The sequence below is a fragment of the Phaethon aethereus genome (genome assembly GCF_964289735.1).
Source record: "Phaethon aethereus genome assembly, chromosome: 1".
In the NCBI taxonomy this organism is placed as follows: Eukaryota; Metazoa; Chordata; class Aves; order Phaethontiformes; family Phaethontidae; genus Phaethon; species Phaethon aethereus.
Window position 1 is genome coordinate 116,498,767 of NC_138575.1, and position 20,702 is coordinate 116,519,468.

Consider the following 20,702-nt stretch of genomic DNA (forward strand, 5'->3'; position numbering starts at 1 on the left):
TTATTGGAAAAAAGAACCCTGTCTCTTGTTTATTTATTTATTTAGAAAGCACATAGAGCGATGCGTGGGGAGGGGAAGAGAGGTGCAAAACAGGTGAGTATACAAATTCATCTTAAAAGAAATAGTGAGACACTTCCCAGATGATTAGTAGTACATCAGTCTATATGACCATTTAAACTGCTGTACCTCTAGATTAAAAAAAGAAACCACAGAGAATTTCTGAAGAACAAGGTAAATGCCTATATTTCAGAAATCCCACCACAATCGACTTGGAGGCAGCATTGTTTTTGTTTTGTTTTGTTCCTGATGTTTCCTCAAAGGTGTCTCTCTTGCTCACGCTATGGTTTCTTTCCTCAGAGTCCGCCTCTGGTGACAAGTGAGGATGCTGGTGAATGAAGATTTCCCCTTCATTCGCGACCTCTTCTTTAATTTCTTCTGATGCTTGAGCGAAATTCCAAGCTCCTCCATTATCGCGTTGAAAGACAGACACTGGTGGGACATGGAAATGCCATTAAACACTTCTCATCGAAGGCAGGGTTCCACCATACCCTTGGCACAAGTGGTGGCTTTTAGAAGCAAGGACCTGAGCTCTTGCTAGCGGGCTCAGAAAGCTTCTCTGCAGAGTTCTGCCAGCTTTGAATAAGCCCCTAAAGTATAATAAGTGAGTCTGTATAAGTCATGTTTTTTGCCTAACTTGGCTTCCACTGAATTTAACTTTGGCTTAACTAAAGCTGATTATTAATGTTTCTGAAATTCTACACACAACGCATTTGTGATGTTTTGATGGCTTCATATCATAAAACTTACCCTTTTTCAGTAGGAAAATTTCCTCCTGACCTTAAAAGAAAAGAGATCTTTTCTAAATTACATGTACCTTAGCCACAAAAATATTTGGAATACTAGAGAAAACAAACAACACCATTTTTGAAGTTTTCTTTGCGGCTTAGTTATTTTCCCCTCATGAAATTAGCAGACCCTTCTAAAATATAGCACAGTCCTCAACCCTCTTCTTTCTTTGGAAAGAATCTTTTTCGAATATTGTGTGTTGAAGAAAGGAGAAAATTACTGCAAGAATAAGGTAGCTGAATAATTTAGAAAGAAAGCAGAAATCTTTTTTCTTCCCACCATCACAACATTAACAAAGGCGTTTCAGCAAGTGAAACATCCTTTAAAATCCACAGCTGTAATAATTACATGTAACACAAAAAAAACCCACAAAGAGGCTTTAAGTGGAAGTATCTAGCAATGCAAAAAAATTGTTCCATGCAAATATATATAAATAGTTTATTTATATATAAAAGGAAGTGATGGTAGCAGTGTGCAACAAAGCTTTAAGCACCTTACCTTCATCAAGTTGAATAAATCCTTCCTACCAAACCCTTTCTAGAACTGCAGAACTGACCAGCTTTAAAACAACTGGTTAAAACGACAGTTCTTGTAAAAAGACAGCAACAGCGCACAGACATGGTTCTGTGTCTCAAATACAAATTCCCTTCCAGAGTGACACCAATGCAAGGTAAGCAGTGTTCAGTTCTTAACCAGTAATAATCCAATAGTGACCTCAGTTATACAGGGCTAAAAAAAGTAAAAACAGATATGTTATTCAAAAAGGAGAAAACCTAAGCTTTCCTAGCAGCCAGCTATTCTAGAGGAATATTTTCAAATGCAGAAGAGAGTATGAGGGTGACGTGGATGAAGGTTAAATCGTTTGTTCAAGGTAGCAAAGGGATCCCAGAGAAGTGAATCCCACACATCATGCCGCTTCCTCTCCAGTACAAACACTCCCTGTAACATGTGTAACCCTGGTTCTGCAGATGAGCTCAAGACATCAGTTCGTCAGCGTCTGTGTGTGCGCGTTTTAAACGTGTATGATCTTGCGTACGCCATCGTGTCCATTTGTGGGATGGGCTGCACACAGACTAAGATCCCATAGTATGTTAAATCTATAGTTTGACATGCCCTTTCTTTCAGATGCTTAATTTTTGTTCATCTAGATTTCTTAAGTACGCATAAATTGAACTACTGTTAATTCAGGCCAGCTACAAAATGTAATAGACATAGGCCAGGGCAGTGTACTGCTTTTTTTTTTTTTTTTTTTTTTTTCCCCAAATTACTGTCTGGTAATAGCCAGGAATTTGCTGGTGCAATTATAATTTAAATACCCCCTTTGACAATGGAATATAGGAATTCCAGATTTACTGGAGTTAGAGTCAAATGTGCCCGCTGCAGCCCCTTGCCCTCTGGAAGCAGCGGGTGATACAGGTATCATCCTAATACAGACACTATTTCTATATTGCTTCAGGCTTTTTTAGAGAGTATCGCCACTTATTTCCAAGCTAATAAAACTGTATGCTCTAAGTGGCTGGCTTAACATGGATAATTCCTCTCTACTATCTTAGTTTTAATTGAGCTTTCAAAATCTAGATTACAAAGTGGTTCCAGAACTCCATGGCAAATAAGGAAAAGTTCATATTAACCATTTATAGGACTGATCAGGTTTATTTTTATTTTCTTCCCCTGTTATTCTTACTAACTTACATGTTGTGTGCATATTTAATAATAGCCATCGGTCTCTGCAATGTGCATTCAGGGGTGATTTCTGCAGATGAAATAGTACATTTTACTGCCGCCTTAATAGGCTTATATTTTAATTTTCCGAACTGATTCATGTTATTCAGACTATGCAATTATCATAATGCCTTTCAATTTCATATCAACAAAATAGTCCCATGAAGATCATTTTACATCTGCAGATAGATATTTAAAACATCTTGCTGGCATTAAGTATGTGAGGTTTTTAATATATGACTACATGATTTGTGAAGTGCCCAACTGGTTCCACTTCCAACTCTGTTTGGAATTTTAAAATAAATATTATCAGCAAGACTTCAATCTATTCTTAAGGATAGCTTTGATGTTTAGGTCTTGTCTAAGAATTAAACTTTTGCCTAAATGTTCATCAACAGCAGTTACACCTAAAACTGAAAATAAAAACATTACTGTTCTTGTTGATGATCTTTTCTGTAAACTGATCATGTTTTTCCACCCACTAAAGTATGGAAGTAGCCCCTTCAAAATCTGCAAGGGCTCTGCCTTTCCAGGACGCTCTCCTCTCCCACCCTGGCAGTGCAAGGCCCCAGAGGGTTGGTTACCCACAGGAGAGGTCGAAACACACGCGCTCAACTCACATGGGAATGGGCTTGGCCACCCTATAGAGGCGGTGGGTTGGGAGAGGGGCAGGAGGAAGGTTTAAAGCGGTAGCTTCCTGGGTCTTACACCTTCCAGCTCCTGCTCCTGGCTTTGTAAAAGAACAAAAGCGGTTTTACTTTTATAGTTATTTTACTCTTAGTTTTGAGGGACTTAAAACACCATTGGCATGAGTTTCGTCACCTGAAGCAATGAATTAAATGTAGATTTAAGACCCTGGACTGATCCTTCAAAGATATTTCACTGGTTACGGACATAACCACGACTTTGATCAATTTTGTGCGTATTCCTGTGTCTGAGATCCTACCATCTTTGAGAAAACCAGCTGGAAGTGGCAAAGAGCATTAAAAACCTGGGAGACACAGGACTTCCTCTGTCCCTCTGCCTTCACACAGAGCTTCGGATGGTCTGAAAGAGCAATCTGAGATGATTCTTTGAACTTTCAGGGGTTTGGTTACTCATTCGGAAGGACAGTTACACATGAACTTTCTTTTGAGCCTCAGGAAGCATAGCTCAAAATCCTATTTATCTCCAAGCTTGTGCATGCAATTAGGAAACTGAACAGATGTCCGAAAAATGGAATCGCCCTGAACTTTTCAAGTAGCAGAAAACTGTGGTACAGAGCGAGTACAAACTCAGCCAGAATGCTATAGGATTTACAGGAAAATCACAGACAAGGAACACATGCAGTGGGGACACCCGGGATAGCCCTCCGAACAGCACTATGTCTGCAGCATAATTACAGTAGCCTTAAAAAAGGGATGGTGACATTAAAATTCCATTTGAAAGGGTAATATGCTGTTCTTATATATGTCTCATATTCGGATAGCCAGGCTGAAAGGGTTTCTTTAAAAAGCTATTTTTTTACACGCTGTTAAGTCGACTTTTGAGGTCTCGCTCAGAATGAGAGCAGAGTAGGCACAGAGCAATACATTTAACAGCAGAGTAGTAAGTTTAACGTTTTGCTTTCAGTCAGCTCGGCTTTCTCATTCTAGCAGCGTCAAAATGCTGCAGGACATGGCCTGCGAGGCTAAAAGGAAATGTCATCCTTTAAAAACAGAATGGATTTCGCTCTCCGTGTGATGTGAGACTCTTCCTCTTTGCCCTTTGGTCACTTCAGCAGGCTATGAAAGCTTGGTCATGAAGCTCCCAAATCCTTCCTTACGCTCCCATGCAGAAGATTGTGTTAAGCTTTAGAATAATTATAGATTCAGATTTTTAAAAATACATAAAATAAAGTAGAAACAGGACTGAAAAAGAAGAATCTGTAGTCAGGCTTTATCGATCTGCTGCTTATGCTGCTGGGCTATCACTGGGGACAATTTTCAATTGCATTTTATTAATGCCTCAGAAAAACAAACAAGCAACAACAACTAAAATCCACTGCACCGTGTTGGAGAACTGAGAACTACGAAAATCAAAGGATGTGGGCCAGATTTTATTCTGGGAGAACCCTGACCAGCTCAGGCACAGAGGAGGAAGTGCAGAAGTCGGGATTTGTCTTCTGCAGTGCCCTCATCGCTGTGAAGGTCCCGTAGCTGGGACACTGACATATGTCTTCTGCTGAAAGAAAAGTTATTTGTCTGTGCCTAGTTCACCGAAGGAAAAATATCCAAAATAGTTTCTCCTGGTGAGCAAACTGCTGTTGCGGCACATTAAGAGTCTGTTTGAGTATTCTGTCACTGATGGTAATTGCATGAGGAGATCACTAAATTACGTCTTTTAAACTGTCAGAGCCTATTGAACAGTGAGTGTCAAAACAGTATGACAATGAGCCATGGATTATTTTAACTCTTCCTCAGCTATATAAACTGTTTCTCAGTTTCCTGTTTACAAGAAAAAAAATCAGTGAAGCTGCTTGCTGGTCTCACAAACCATCTAAGCACGGGTGGGACTGCTCAGTGACGGCACAGATGGCCATAGTTGAGTTTGGATGTGGGGTTATGGTCTGAAAAGGAGGGGTTCAAGCTGATGTTCACTGAAGAGACAAAAAGTCTGTTTTGCAAGAACCTCACTGAGATAGGCGATTTCTTCCTTCTCCCTCTTGTCTTCCTCCTTTGCTTCCAAAGAGCTGAAGACATGAAGCTTCAAGGCTTTGATCCGAGACCACACGATCCCGTGGCAGTTCTTTGAGGAAATACCTGTCTAGCTGTGGGAGGCGTCACTGCTGCGCGTGGCCTAGTCCCACGGCGCAGGCGCGTTGTCAACCCCCCTCATCCCGGCTCTCCGAAACGGTGGTCGTATTGCCTTTCTTCCTCTTATTCTTCCCGTCTCCCCGTTTCTCCCTCCTTCCCCCTGTACCTCTGCCTAACTGGACCGCAGGCCGTTTGATGAGGCCAGGAGCCGCCATTAAGGCGAGGCAGGCACACCGACTCCAGCCAAATCCACCTGGCAGCGGCCTGGGACCAGCTTATTCAGGGCCCCGCTGCTTTCAGTGGTAGGTGGCTTCTGTCTGCCAAACCCCAGGCCATTTTTTGCAAACGCTTGTCAGTTTGAACTGTTTGGGAGTTCTGAGTAAAATGCAGCAAACAGCAAACCAAAAACTGATCTAAAATGACATAAGGGTATGCTTATAGCCATTTTTCTCCCGCTACAGCGCTGGCAGCACCAGAGTGCCGGAGCGGATGGAGTCTGTTGTGGCTCATCCGTCGCAGGCGGAGCTGCCGGCTCTGCGCCGATCGCGCAGCACGGGCCCCGCGCGGACACACGCCTGAGAAAGGCTCCACTTAGGTTACTGGGTCCTGGGTGTGGTTGCAAGGCTGCAAGTTAGGAAGATGCAACGGTGACCGTCTGTATCGGTGACCAGAGTGTTTTTTGTGGCGAAATTTCTACAGTACAGCAGCCATAGAAGCTTAGGGTGCTGATCAGCAGAAAATCTCTGAAGGCTTTAACACTTCTTCTTGAAGCTTGTTAGGTCTATGCAGGAGTCCTGCCAGGTACCATGCACTTCATGGGAGGTTCTGTGGGCTGTGCCTTCCTCAAGCCTCGCTGTTATAACCTGAAGGCACCTGCCTTTTCCTGGAGCCACGGCAAACTTCGGAAACGCTGCCGTTACAAGCCTAGATCTGTCGGCCCCGGGGTGGCACGCTGGCTCTTCAGCTGCTGGCGCAGCTGCTGAGGAGCAAGCGAGGCTCTTTAAATAGCTGGGTACGAAGCTCCGTTAGGGAAAGGAGGAGCTGCTTTGTGGTTCCCCCAGGCAAGCTGTGAGGTTGTCTGTGGGGACAGTTAGACACAGGGAAATGATGACTGTTACCAGCACTGTGACTGTATCCTTGACGGATATGAAAATGTTTACCCAAAAGTGACAGAAACTTTCGGGATTTCTATGCATCTAAACAGTGATTAGACAAGTGGTCGAAGCTGCAACCCAGAGGATTTCTTGTGTAGAGCAATGATGGAGATAAACAAATTAGGAATTTTCCTTCTCCTCTGAGAGTTGAGAGAAGCCGAATTTAATTAGTTTTAAGTCACTTCTACCGGGAAACTGCAAACAAAAGTGTTTTCTTAAGCCGAGGATACAGAAGATCTAATTCAGGTCTTTGTTGGTAAGAAGGCTCATTTTATGAAGAACCAAAGCTTTCAAGGCTCTATTCAAACAAGTTAAAATGCCATTTTGAGCAAGACAATTTCTTTCAGCTTCTGGAGCAGAGCATAGACACTCACGTACATGCCTGAGCACTGGCAGAGGAGGGTTGGTATAGCCTAGCTATGAGCGGTACACCTGCATCACAAAAAGTACATAAGCCCACTGCCAGCATAAATAGTGCTGACCAAAAATTTTGCCATGAATAGAAAGAAAACACAGGTTACTCTACGCTGTGGCTTTTCTCAGGATCCAGGTATGAGAGAAACAATTCAAGAGGAGAGCAGAAGTAGCTCTTTGGCGGTGGAGTGTGAAGACATCCACTCAGACATGTTTTCCAATTGCAGTAGGGTCCAGAAATGGCCCCTCAATAAAACAGATCATGAATTTGTTTGATGAGGAGGAACTGCTGTGCGCAAGAAAACATGAAGTAGGTGTGAGGGGCGGGAAATGAATTGGTGAAACTGGTGGTAAACTGGGATATAATGAAAGGTAAAAGGTAATCAGGTTTTGAAAACGTGGTGGTTTGCCACAGTTCATGACATCCTATGAGCTGGCTTGTCTATACATTTTGTGGATCTCAAATTGTTGTCATATGTTTTTCAGTGGCAACAACAGATCCAGTCCACTGTCTCCTGCCCTTGCAGCCCCCAGACTAAGCTGAGGACTAGAGAGAATCAAACCAGTATACTTCCAGGGTATAAAAACCATCCAGGTTTTTTTTTGCTACACAAAAGCTTCCTTGTGTGTTTCAACATGCAAAGCAATGCCAAGGCTTTACTGTTTGATATAAATTGATACCCTGATTTTGCCATAAAGGAGTTTTCCATGTTACAAAGCCTTACAAAAGTGAACATCATGAATTGCTCAAGCCAAGTCAATGGAGTTATTCTGTGAAAGGTATATATTGGGGGTGCCTGAGGGTGCTTTTACTGAATATGTTCTTAAATGTTAATGGTTACATGGCATAAAATTTAACTGATGGATATGATTTTGTGCTATGATAGTTACTTGGAGGCTTTGGCTAATGAATTTTAAATGGACAAATTAAAATTCATTAAATATTGACACTGGGAATAAGATATGCAAGCTAAGAATCTCCGGCTGCTTATCATGGGGGTTCAGAAAGTTAATGGAGCCCTGCAGGTTATTTTCTGAGGTTTATAAAGAACTGCCTGGCCCACTTGCTGAATGCTTCAGCAGAGACCAAGCGAAGTATTTCCCCATGCTTTTAGTAATGAGACTGCTATTGGTTTACTCAGGTTTGGTAGAAGATGAGAAGGAGGCAAATAATTTTTCTTACCTGAAAAAGGTGAATTACCCCATGAAATGACAATGTGGCAATAGTACATAGAGACTGTGATAATTCTTAAAATCTATTGCAGTCTATTGCACTCGCTCTTCGCTGTAGGTGTAATTATTTTCTGTGATATGCATTTAAACTGCCCAAATTTCCGGGACTTTGACAATTTGCATTAGGTAAGCTTATCTCCTGCTGAAGCAAGAGGCACTTTGAAATCATTAACTACGTGTTGGTGAGTACAACCTTTGCCATTATGTGCACTGTTTAAGTTTAATGCTTTCCATCAGACACACCTTTTTCCTTTCCTGACTATACAGTGTGAACTGAGGGCTGTGTTCGAATCCCTCGCTCCTCTCGGATTAACTTGCCACAGTCTAACTCCGTAGATAAGGTGGTGCCAGAGGTGGAGTTGGACGGATGGGTTTGCTTACACTGTAGTCCGTAAAAGAAACAAAAGGCCTTGCATGCAAGAAAAGAAAAATGAAGAAAGTAAATGACTGAAAGAAGTAAAATTAAAAACAAACATGAGAATGAGATTCGAAATCTATTTAAATCAAAAGAGATTCTATTTATGGAAACAGAAAAGTAATAGATTGTATTCGACTCATGCTTTGGATTAGCTTAGTGATAATATGCGCTGTATAGCGTTTTCCACCTAAGCTTCTTATATCACCAGAATAAAAATAAAAAACAAAATGAGAAAAATCAGAAAGTAACACTGGAATCACTGGTATTCTACTTTCTGTAAAATTACTTCTGGAAAAGAAGTGTGATGTTGCCACATTAACTCACTTAAAGATTTTAATTAGTAAGAGACTGCCTACAATAAGCAATACAGTGCTGTGAAACAGTAGTACAATTTCAGAAACGGTATATGTACATATGCACATATGTATCCCTGAATACGATGTTACTCACTGAATATATTACTCAGTAAATTAACACTCTGTCATGATGCAAACCTTTAGGTCTACTTGAATTATGGTTTCAGGAATGCATTGCCTTTCCCAGACTCCCGAAGATTTTCCAGGATATTCTGCACCATATTAGCATTTATACTAAACATTTTAATTAGCGGCGACTGTTCTCCAGAACATATTTGAACGAAAGAACTCCCGAGACGTGAATGAAACAAAGCTACCGACACGTGCCTTGTGCGTCTTGTGCTGAAACCGTTCTGCGGGGTTAAAGTACTAACCAGAAGGCTGCAATGTGGGCAGGACACGTTCACCTTTCTTGTCTCTGGCTTATTCCAAAACAGGAGCAGCCTGATTAATAAGGCCTGCAAAATTGCTCCACGTGAGCCGCGTCTGTCGTTTGCAGGCGGTGCCGTTGCCTTTAGCGAGGGCTTGCGCAGGCACGCACCGAGACGTCTGCACGGTCAGGAGCTGCCTCCTCCCGCAGGATACTGCGAGGACCAAGGCCACTGACACTGGCATTGGGTGTCACGGACCCAGAATACCCTCAGGTGTCGTTTGGAAAACGAAGATGCGTGGCAGGGTTCAGCTCGCTTCCTTTCAGCTGCTTGAGCAGCAGGCGTGTAGCCTTAACCGGCTAACCGGTGATCCTTTACCAGCAGCAAGGAGGTAGAGGTGGTTTGTCCTACCCAAAATCAGACGTTGTCCTCTAGAGGCCCTCAGGCTGCCTGTTTTTGCTCAGGCGTCAATCCCTCCCATGTCCCAGCACCGTTGCTCTATCTGCTGTAAACTTCACCTCTGAGACAAATGTTCTCCTTCCCCTCCCACTCCTCCCTGCTGCCTTCGTTAAGGTTATTTTTCTCGACAGTAATTTCTGGCATTTATATCATCAGCTTCACGGGATTATACCTTGGATGAAGAGGATGAGTTGCCCACGGAAAAGCTCCTGCCTTTCCCATCTAGAAGTGCAAAGTGAGCTTAAACAACCCACTCAGAAGCAGATGCCTCTTGTCTAGGAACCTAAAGCTGGGTGATACGAAGCCGCCCCTTGGGGATTGCCTCCGGGGCCCCTGATCCTGCAGTGCAATGTGACCCGCATCCCTGCAAGCACTGTTGAAGTGAAGAGTGCCAGAGCAGCTAAAGCAGCTGAGCCAAACAGGGCCACCTCAGGGTCTGGGAGGTGGCCAGAACCGAGCCGCGCCAGGGAAGGCAGCCGGCATGAGAGGGTTGGTGGACAACTTCACGAACGGACGCCGAGTCGCTGCTCATGTCTTGTTTCTTTCACAGCAGTTGGCAGTTTGGTAAATGGGTGTTTACACTCCATTTTAATGATTGATTCTATCTCACAAACCGCTGTAATGCATGATTTATACACAGCATTTCCTTTGTTTTCCCTCTGCCCTTTCAAATTTCTCATTGCGCTTCAACGGAGCTATAACCAGAATTTCTTTGTCTTCATCATCTTACTTTACTGTAGCATCCATCACTTTTCAGTAGGTCTCCCTGCTTTGAAGTGCATGCTTCAGCACAGTGTATAAACCCCTGGCTGTGAAAAAAATGTTTTCTAGAGCAAGAGAAAAACTACACTTGGGGATTTGGAAGTACATTCCTGTTGTTACTCAAAGGGTGGATGCTAATGCCATATAAAAAGAAAAAATCCAGTTGTGTTTTATTCCTTTCCAACATAATTTATACTTGAAGTCTTAAAGATCGAGCAGAAACTGTCTGAGAAATTAATTGCTTTTGTTCTGCATTGCCATACTAAACAGCACTAATTGGACTGTCGGTGAGGTACATCCCTGTACTTATTAATAAATTATTTGTCTTTAGTGCCAGAAACGCACGGTTACAGTTCAGCAATACAAAATCTGCACTCCAGCAAAGAGACTTATCATGTAGTCACCTCCACATCCACAAACCTCAGCCTCCCAGAAACATAAGCAAGCTGGAAATGGATGACTCACCTGCTCAATATCGCTGTTTTTCCTCGATTTATATATAAATTCACCAATGGCTACAAACACCGAAAGAACAAGCCCTGCAGCGAGCACTATGAAGATGCCCCCAATATTCTCCACCCCAAGGGCACTGGCTTCTTTGCTGTCCTCCTCGGGGCAGCCGTTGCCTCGCCACCACTTCTCCTTCATCATGTGCAGCTTTCCCTCCTCCTGCAGCTGGAGGATGGCGATGGTGATCTTGTCTCTGTAAGGAGACCCTGCAAGGTGAGAGCAAGACCCGTCGGTGCTGGTTGCAGCGAAGGGAAGGCAGGGAGGGCGCAAGCTGCTCCCGTCTGAAGCAGAAGTGTTCCCTTATCACTCGACTCATTGCTCCAGCTAGAAAGTGTTGGTTTCTTTTTGGCTGGAAGGGGGAAGAGAACTATTTGTTGGTGTCTGCCCTGGGGACTGGAAAGCAGAAGGCTGCTTTGGTGTGGTTATTTGTTTGAGAATTCATTATAAATTCTAGGGTCTCCTATGGAGATTTGTTTAAGCCTTGGCAGTGGGTTTTCTTGCTAAGTAATTCCTCCATATCATGTTTGAATATTGCTTTGAGCATCCTTTGAGACTTTCTGCTTTGCATCTCTTCTATTTACTTCCACATCTGTTTATTTTTCCTACTGCATGTAAAATGAGTAGCTGTCCAAGAAAAGCACACAGTCCATCCGATGCATTCTCTTCCCATTTACACCTGCATAAGCACAACCACACACCACAACTCCGCTTCAGCTACCTCACAGCTTGTAAGAACACAAGGCAGTCCAGCCTTTTTTTCCGTCACTTGCAACAACATTGGCACTGCAAGCTGAAAACAGCAACTATTTTCATGCTTTTTATTTTCAGGCCAACAGCTTGCTAAATGATGTGTCTTCGGGCTCAGCAGCATTAATGGGCCTGTACAGTATCTGGCAAATAGTGGGGCCACGTTAGGCAGTTCAATCTGTTTAGGTTTGCCTCTCAGGCGCTCTGCTCTGGCTCTCCAGCTTCCAAAATCTCTGCTGCCTGGAAGTCCCTTCAGCCAACCCGTGCTGTTGCAGAAGCACAAGGCTGTAGCCCTAAAGGGGGACAAGGGAGAGGCTTGCCGCTCGCCCCGCTTCTGGATGGAGCAGCCCCCAGTTAGAGCAAATTACGGCCAATTAACTCTTCCCGTGTTGCCGGAAGCTGGAGTTATCAATAATAATCCTCTTATTAATTATAATAGACGAGCTGAAGTTGGTTTTGGCGTTGTGAGAGAGACATTTCTTTATGGGGCGAGGATTTTATAATGGCAAGCAGGAGAGGGTTACAAGAAAGGCTGTTTGGCTCTAAAGGCATATATGTGCCCCCAAACCCTGCCACATCGGGCTTCCTCCAGCTAGAAGCGTTTAGTGTCTGGACTGCAACGCAGTCAGCGTTGCCAGTCCTTTGTCCGTGTAGCTAACTACCATCCGTCCTTCCCTCTCCTTTAGTGCATTAGTAAGACTATTTTCTTAAGCTGTGATTTCAGTAAAGGTCACATTTTGCTGCAAATTAATACAGTTGCAATTCTCAAGCTGATCAAGGTAAACAAACTTTAAAATAGAACATGTGCCAAAATTTCACTGGTAGCGTGGAGCACATAGACACGGCTACTTAACAAAATCTCACTGGGCACCATTTTCATGTCTTTATGCATCTAAATAGCCTTGGAAATCTGGCCTCGCAGCTTTAGTTTTCTTTCTTATATTGCTGTGCAGGATATTATTAAAATAATTGTACCATGAATACAAGTCCCCCTCTCTGCTTTCCATTTCCTTTAGCGTGCAGCATTGTCTGAGGAAAATCAGTGTGAAAAACATTGCAGTTCTTCATTTGTTGTGCCAACACTCAGCTATTTTTCAGTGTATCTTACTGCCAGCACTAGGACATGCTGTGATCACAGATGCCAAGAGACCTGTGTCAGAATATACAAAGTCCATCTGGAAAGCCAGCAATGAGCAGCCACTGCTAGAGGTAGCCAGCTTGGAAAGAAAAACATGCCTGCTGTAAGAATAGATGATTTCCGTGCATGCTACTAAAGAATCAAAAATAAGCACAACAGAAAACAAAACAGCAGCACCTTCAAAACTGACTTTACACAGCGAAGTGAATTATTACTGCTGAAACCGGCAATGCCTCTCAGAAGAAAGAGAAGAATTGTTTCTACCTCAGGAGAGGTTCCTTGCCCTGATAGCTGGAGTCTGTTAGATTGTAGGACTAATCTATTTTCCCTTGTCTGAAAGGACATAGCTGTTAGGTAAAGTGAAGCAGCCTGAGTCACAGTGCAGGATTTGTGGGGATGTTCATTCTTTCTTGTGATGTTTATGTTGCCAGCAGGATCATCACAATTCATCTTGAGGGTAACAGGTACATCTATATTTCTGCGCCTGCTTTTAAAGTTTGTCAAGTGTGCCTGAAGTGTTGGATCGGTGATGTTTTATTGGTGAGCACTAAAACTGCACACAAATCCATCTCAACACCTCTTTGAATACTCAGCATATCATTTATGGCAACTGAAGTATTAACAACCTATGTCTCAGGCCCTTCTTAGCAGTCTCCCAAGTAACTGTTAATAGCTTTAGTGTTAGAATTACTAGCATCAGCACTGGCAGTGATACTGGAATTAATACACGTCCTGACACCTACAATAATCACAGAATCACAGAATCACTGAAGTTGGAGAGGACCTTCAAGATCATCAAGTCCAACCGTTAACCCAACACCACCATGCCCCCTAAACCACGTCCTGAAGTGCCAGGTCTACATGTTTTTTGAACACCTCCAGGGATGGTGACTCCACCACCTCTGTGGGCAGCCGGTTCTAATGCTTGACCACCATCTCAGCAAATAAATTTTTCCTCATATCCAATCTAAACCTCCCGTGGTGCATCTTGAGGCCATTTTCTCTCGTCCTATCACTAGTTACTTGGGAGAAGAGACCAACACCCACCTCACCACAACCCCCTTTCAGGTAGTTGCAGAGAGCGATAAGGTCTCCCCTCAGTCTCCTCTTCTCCAGACTGAATAACCCCAGTTCCCTCAGCTGCTCCTCATAAGACTTGTTCTCCAGACCCCTCACCGGCTTCGTTGCCCTTCTCTGGACATGCTCAAGCACCTCAGCATCCTTCTTGTAGTGAGGGGCCCAAAACTGAACACAGGATTCAAGGCGCGGCCTCACCAGTGCCGAGTACAGGGGCACGATCACTTCCCTACTCCTGCTGGCCACACCATTTCTGGCACAGGCCAGGACGCTGTTGGCCTTCTTGGCCACCTGGGCACACTGCTGGCTCATATTCAGCCAGCTGTCAAACAGCACCCCCGGGTGCTTTTCTGCTGGGCAGCTCTCCAGCCATTCCTCCCCAAGCCTGTAGCCTTGCATGGGGTTGTTGTGACCCAAGTGCAGGACCTGGCACTTGGCCTTATTAAACCTCATAATGTTGCTTTCTTCAACCAGATTCCTCCCAGGGTGACATTTTGCATAGGTTTTGCTCAGAGGTGCTTTTGCTACAGCAGTACCAGAGTGCGTTAAGTTCACCACCAACCATCGCTGCAGGTTTTTCACTAGTAATGGTCTTTGCCATTTTGATTTGCCAATCTTTGCCAGATTCTATCTGATGAAAACCCTCCTCTTGGTGACCCATAGGCTCTGTAACAAACATAAATGGAGATGTTTGCTGGTATGCCTAGGTGTCTAACCTTACTCAGCACAAAGGAGTAGGAAGAGAGCCTATATCTACAGTTTTTTACTTGCAGAAGTTGCTCTGGTAAATAAAATAGTACATTTCCTGGATTCATAGAAGAACTTTCAAAAATTCTCCTTCCTGTTTCTTTGGGAGCCAAATGGTGACAGTATTCAGCTCATTTACTGGAAAGGCTGGAGTGTGAAGCATACTTTTGCTGTGGCGAACCCTAGCCATGTGGTTGTGCATTCTCCTGAAGGAGCAAATGCAGTCTACTTAAAACTTGATGAAACTGGTCTTAAGGGTCACAGACAAGTTTGTTTGTTTGGTTTTTTGTTTGTTTGTTTGTTTTTTCTCTACAGCTTCTGCAATCAATAGTCCTGAATGCTATGAGAAAAATAACAGCCTTCAGGGTCCATAGTGGAAGGATCATGGCTTATCATGTTTATGAAATCAGTCTTTAAAATTTTAAGATGCTTGATGGCACTGAATTATTCCACAGTGCTTGAAGATATCTATTCCCCTGAATTTTGATGGTTTTCCTTAAGAAAAAAAGTAAGGCACATTTATCATACAAGAAACATCTTATAAATATATTTCACAGCTGTATTTCCAATGGGTGCACTCCCTCTGAGGATTACCATCTGTTCTAATTATTACTTCATTGTTCTTGGTTTAAAGTGTGGCAGCTTTATAACTGCAAAGAAACTCTTGCCACACATTTGTCTTTATTCAGGATTTTAGCTTTTGTATCATTTTCCTCAGGGTGAGAAGGCCGTTCTCACATTGCCAGTGGAAAAATAGGCTTAAAATGTTATCTATATGACAATCTGTCTGAGGTACTTGGTAGCAGAGAATCACAGTTCAAAGTGCAGTGGTGTTTCTCCCTTATTTACATCTGGTCTACCAAGCAACCAATGGACCAAACACTTCAGCTGTTATACCTGTGTAAGCTGATACTGCCCTGAATAATTTCCCTGAAGACAACAAAATTGCACAGCTATTAACTGAGCGTGGCATGGTAAATGCATATGTGAGCAGCATCATGAAGTATATTATACAGGAAAAAGATCTGGCTGCCCAGTGCCAATTATTCACAAGAACCCAGCACAAAAAACCTAACACTCTTTCTAATTCTCCACAGTCAGAAAATCTTGAAAAGGACACTGAACATGCTCAAAAGAGAATACCCGGGTTGGGATGCATGGGATGCTCCAGAAGGCGAGCAGATCACTCGACCTTGTTCTGCAGATGTAGCCAGCACTGCTCTATTCCCTCTTGCTTGCAGAGACTGCTTGCAAACGAGCGGGTGAAGAGTAGATGTTTTGCCTAAAAGGAGGCTCCTAAGGTCTGTTTTGATGAGAAAGGTTTCTAAAAGACTAGGACATGAATCAAATGGCCATCTAAACTTCTGAAGGGGACATTGCTGGGTGTGCTCCACAACACCTGTGCTGGAAAAGATCTTACCAATAGGGGTTCCCACGCCGTAGCCTTTTGAATCGATGAGCCCCCCGATCTGGGTGAGATTGCAGTTTCTCTGTGTCACGTACTCTATGCTGGTTGACTCCATGAGCAGCGCATAGTCTGTTGTGAGCACGCGCTGGATTCCCTCATCGTTGTTCTTCACCAACGCAGTCTGCTGCCTGCTGCTCATGAATGCCCACATCTTCTCATATGTCGATATTTTAGATTTCTAAGGAGGGAAAACGAGGGCACAGAATCACACCAGCACCCAAATTACACTTGTAAAATGTTCCCCAGCCTTTTGTTGTGACCGACGCCAATAGCACATCTTGAACAAAAGAGAATTGGTAGCAGGGTTTTCCTTCCAGCAGCCTTTCTCTCTTACTGTGTTTTATGCTGAGGAATCTCTTTTTTTGCTTTCTTCGCAGTGCCAGAACTTCATTACTGGCACAACTGTGAAGTGCTTTGAAGTTTTTTGGGCTAATGCTGTTACATGGATTACAGCACATAACCCAGCTAAATTAGTGCAGCTGGATGCTGTTGCAACTTGGAAGCAGTGCGTCTGCCTGTCAGGGCAAACACACTGCTCCAAACGCCTGGTGATGAATAAAGTGCTGCCTCTTTTGTATAGGTATCACTTGCCTAGAAGTCATGTACGTCAAGGGTGAAGCTTGAGAAACAAACCCAAAGTGATCTCTCAGCAGACTTCTGCTTTCTGCTTTCCATTGCAATCCTACTTTAAGGACTCCATCCTTCTCCCACCGAACATAAGGGGGATTTTGCCACCGACCTCAGTAGGAGTGTGTACGTGTCCTGTGTCAATGCCCAGCTGCACGGGGAAGAGGGATGCCAGAAGCCCCAGCCACCTCCAGACAGTGTTGAACATCCCTTCCTCCCCGCTCCTTTCCCTGTGCTGTGGGAGCCCCACGGGACCCAGGCACTCCGCAGGGAAAGGCAGCGCCCGTGCCCCCTTGTTCGCACTTTTGCCTTCACTGAAGGATATTAAAAGAAAAACTGAACCTGCTCGGGGGTGTGCTGGAGCCCTATGCCTGCTAACCTGAAGATGCGCTACCTACAAACCAAAACAACCTTCAAGCGCTCGCACAGTACTAACATTATTAAATCTCTCTCTTCTTTGTATGCTCTCAAACAGCATTGAGCTTTTGGATTAGATAACAAGGTAGACCTACAGACAGATGGACCGCTAGAAATTGCCCATAGAAACCGTTTTCTCTCAAGACGGCAAAGGCAACCATTGCTGTCGCTGCACCCTAGCACAAGCCAGACGCACACAAATTGAGTTTTTAATGTAAATACAAGCTGAAGGTCCTCCACACACTTACATTTCCCCTCTTCTGGGCCAGTGTATCCTCACTTCCTTCGTGAGCCCTAGCTTTGGATTATAGCCGCCACAGATGATTTTAGGCTCACTGTGTGGAGACTGTATGTGCTTATTAAACAGCAGTGTCTGTGGGAAGGTGATTTCCTGGTTCTTTGAGCTTCAAATGTTAATATGGCTTACCTGTAAATTCAATACCTGTGAATGCCACCTAAATTTCACCTGTTTGGTAAGCCACAGGATACCACTAAACTTTGAAGACGGTTAAGTGTCCCTTTACTAGTAGAAGCCATTTTTACCGCCCAGTTGGGAAGTTGGGAATATTTTTTGAAATTGATGATAAGATTATGCAGTAGATTGAGTCTGATATTGAAATTACTGTGAGGATGTATTCCTTATTCAGATTAGTTTGAAAGGAAGATCTTAGCTTCTCAACTTGCCAACTCCCATTTTTTTCAGGATAGGTCATATGCCAAATTCTGGCCTTTGAATTTTCATTGATTTCAGCAGAAACATGTCTGCGCATCAGAAGATAGGAGCTGGCAAGAGTTGCAACGTGAGATTGAGATCTATTATCACAGCAGGGCAAGAAAGCAATGGAAGATTTATAGACATGTTGGAAACCAAGCAGGACAGCAGTCTGGAGAAATATGCCTATGTCACAATTAGTAGATGAGAAACACCTTGCCTTCAGTTACACTCTTTCCAAATTTGGACATGCACATAGATGGTGAATGCTGCCTGAGATCCTGCTGGGTCACCTGCACCCCTTGCTGGAACGCTCCTTAACTGTCCAGGCCCTGTTTTCTGGGTATTTTCATCTGGTATGGCCAGATCTGGAATCTGTGTACAAGGTTGTACTGAGGCTAACTGAGGTTCCTTCAAAGTCAGGACTCCATTTCCACCCCCAAGTAATTTAAATTCCTTTTGTTTTCATTCCCACCACTACCTGGCTAGAAGGCATGGTCCTTGCAGAAACTTTCTTGAAAGTACTGCCTCTTTAGCAATAGGTTTTCTGGGGACGCTATTACAACAGGGATACTAGTGTAAGACATTCAAAATTAGTGGAAAACCACAACTGATAGTATTTGCATTATTAACAAGATTAAAGAAAAAAGGCAATTTAAGTTTGAATACATGCAAATAGAGTTTTCATAAAAGCAATGGAAGTACCTTGCTTTTCCCAGATGGTTCCCAACCTGCATCCCATCCAGTAGGTACAAAGCGTAATACCGTCTTTCAGGGGCTTCCCGCTCCTGCTTTAAGCACAGAGTCCTAAACCAAAGCTCTTCAGAGTCTGCTTCGTGCCAGGATCTTTATCTTGATGTCTTCAGAAATTCCTTTACCGTATGTGTCTCTTATAGACCTGAAAATCAGACCCATCTGGTCTTTGCATTTTGTGTCCTACATGACAGGTGCTCTCCTGTTTCTCTCTCCTCTGTAGTGAGGAATTCCTGGAGTGTCGTGGTTTTGCTTTCAAAAACTGTTGGTCTGAAAGAATCTGTTGTTTCTCTTGGCATTTCTTGTTTTCAGTACTGCACGTAGGTCTTAGATAAATCAAACCTTGCAACATAGAAAGCTCTTGAAATAATGACCTTTCCTCAGCGCAACCCAGCCCTGTGCTACACTCCTACAGGAGGTTTTTATGCTGTTGCAGCTGGTTGTGTCCATCCCTCCTTTCCCTTTCCTTGTCCCCATCACATCAGCTCTCCCAGGCGGCAGGACTGTTCTCTGCAGCACAGGCTGCCCAGCGTGAAAAGCACCTTTCACCCCAGCTCAGCCCCTCCGTCCCTCGAACCTCAGGGGCATGGCTGTCGGGGTGTACCCCTGGGTGCTGGGGAGCTCCCAGCTCCATCAGGACATGGGACAGCCCGGGGAACAGGGTCCAGGCCAGCTCAGGGCTTCACAGCTCCCCAAAAGGTGGCAGAGTTATTTCTTTAATAAAGTTGCTTTTTCTTAAACTACCGTAATGCCTGTGCAGCGCAGGAATGGGAGTAGCTGCTGCGCAGAAACCCTTATTCCTGCCTTCTCCTAATTCTGAGTATTTGGTTTTACATCCTCCCAGGCAAAGCCATGCCCTCACAGAGCACACAGTCTTCCTTTTGCGCACATAAGTAACTATCATACTTACTGTACACAGCCCTACTCTGTGATTTTTTTTTTTAGGTTTGGACAGCGTAAAGAAATCCTAATCTTGTGAGGATCTTGAAGGGCTTCTGCAATAAAAATAATAATACCTTTTATATAACACTGTGTGCATCTCACTGGTTTACAAGTGTGATTAATTGTATTTTTCATGCATCTTTCACTATGTCACCTTCATTCTGCCAGAGAATTCATCTCCGTTCTGTACAAAATCTAGCGTCCTTTCCCTTGTGTTTGTGTACATGCATATTTCGGGCACAAGTAAGCTAGCATGTACAGCATATAAATATTTAATCACCTTGTCTGAATTTTTTTTTTAAAGGCTTAAATTCTTTTAAGCCTACACATTTTAACCTCAGGGATTAATGGTGAAAAAAAATCAGTGTAAAGCTGGAAAACAGCTCTAGAAATTTATTCTGAACTTCTCATGTTGGAGTTCAGAAGCTATTTCCTCTAAAAAACATGGCAGAAATAGGTTCTGAATTTTTCTCTCTGATGCTGAATTTGACTTCAGAACAGCACCGGCAGTGACTGTCTTTGGGCAGTGAAGAGCTCTTAGACCAGGGGAGTTTCTCAGTCCTTCAGAAGGCGACAGAGCTGCCGCCTCCTGCCTTATATTCCCCACAAGAGCCCAGTATTTGCCTTACACAGTTTCCAGGAACATCTCCAGATGGGTTTCCCAGCATATCTTAATGGAAATGTCAGCTCATTGTTTCAAGAACCAACTAGAACGAGGCTCTGAAAAATACTGTGGCTTATGCGTTTCTTCCAGCACGGAAACATTTCTATTCAGCCGCAGGAGGGGCGTTACAAGGGCACTGCACCCTTGACAGCTCCGGTGGGGATAGCCAACCGTCAGACCTATCACATGGTTGAAGCATCCTTGATAAGCATTAATCATTTTGAGGGATGACCCAAATACTTCAGCTCAGATCCTTTTCATCTGCAAGCATTTTGCCTGGTGTGGAAGCGTAAGGGCCTGCGGTTGAAGCAGGGCGGGGGGCCGGGGCTTGGAGCAGCAAAGGAGAGGGCTCGTGCGTGGCACCCATGTCATTTTGCCCCAGATGCTGCTT

The 20,702-nt window shown here is 43.8% G+C and overlaps 1 protein-coding gene across 2 annotated transcripts in view; it reads right to left on the minus strand.

Annotated features, from left to right (window-relative positions):
- Positions 1-333: 333 nt before the first annotated feature.
- The window catches only part of GRIK1 (glutamate ionotropic receptor kainate type subunit 1), a gene marked incomplete at both ends in the record, with an annotated part of 170,931 nt that continues 150,562 nt past the window's right edge, over positions 334-20,702 (minus strand). For both annotated transcript variants that reach the window (XM_081999327.1, XM_081999326.1), the window contains 3 exons: positions 334-489; positions 10,975-11,225; positions 16,149-16,374. In XM_081999327.1, coding sequence (XP_081855453.1) covers positions 334-489; positions 10,975-11,225; positions 16,149-16,374 — 633 coding nt within the window. The remainder of the gene's footprint in view (positions 490-10,974; positions 11,226-16,148; positions 16,375-20,702) is intronic.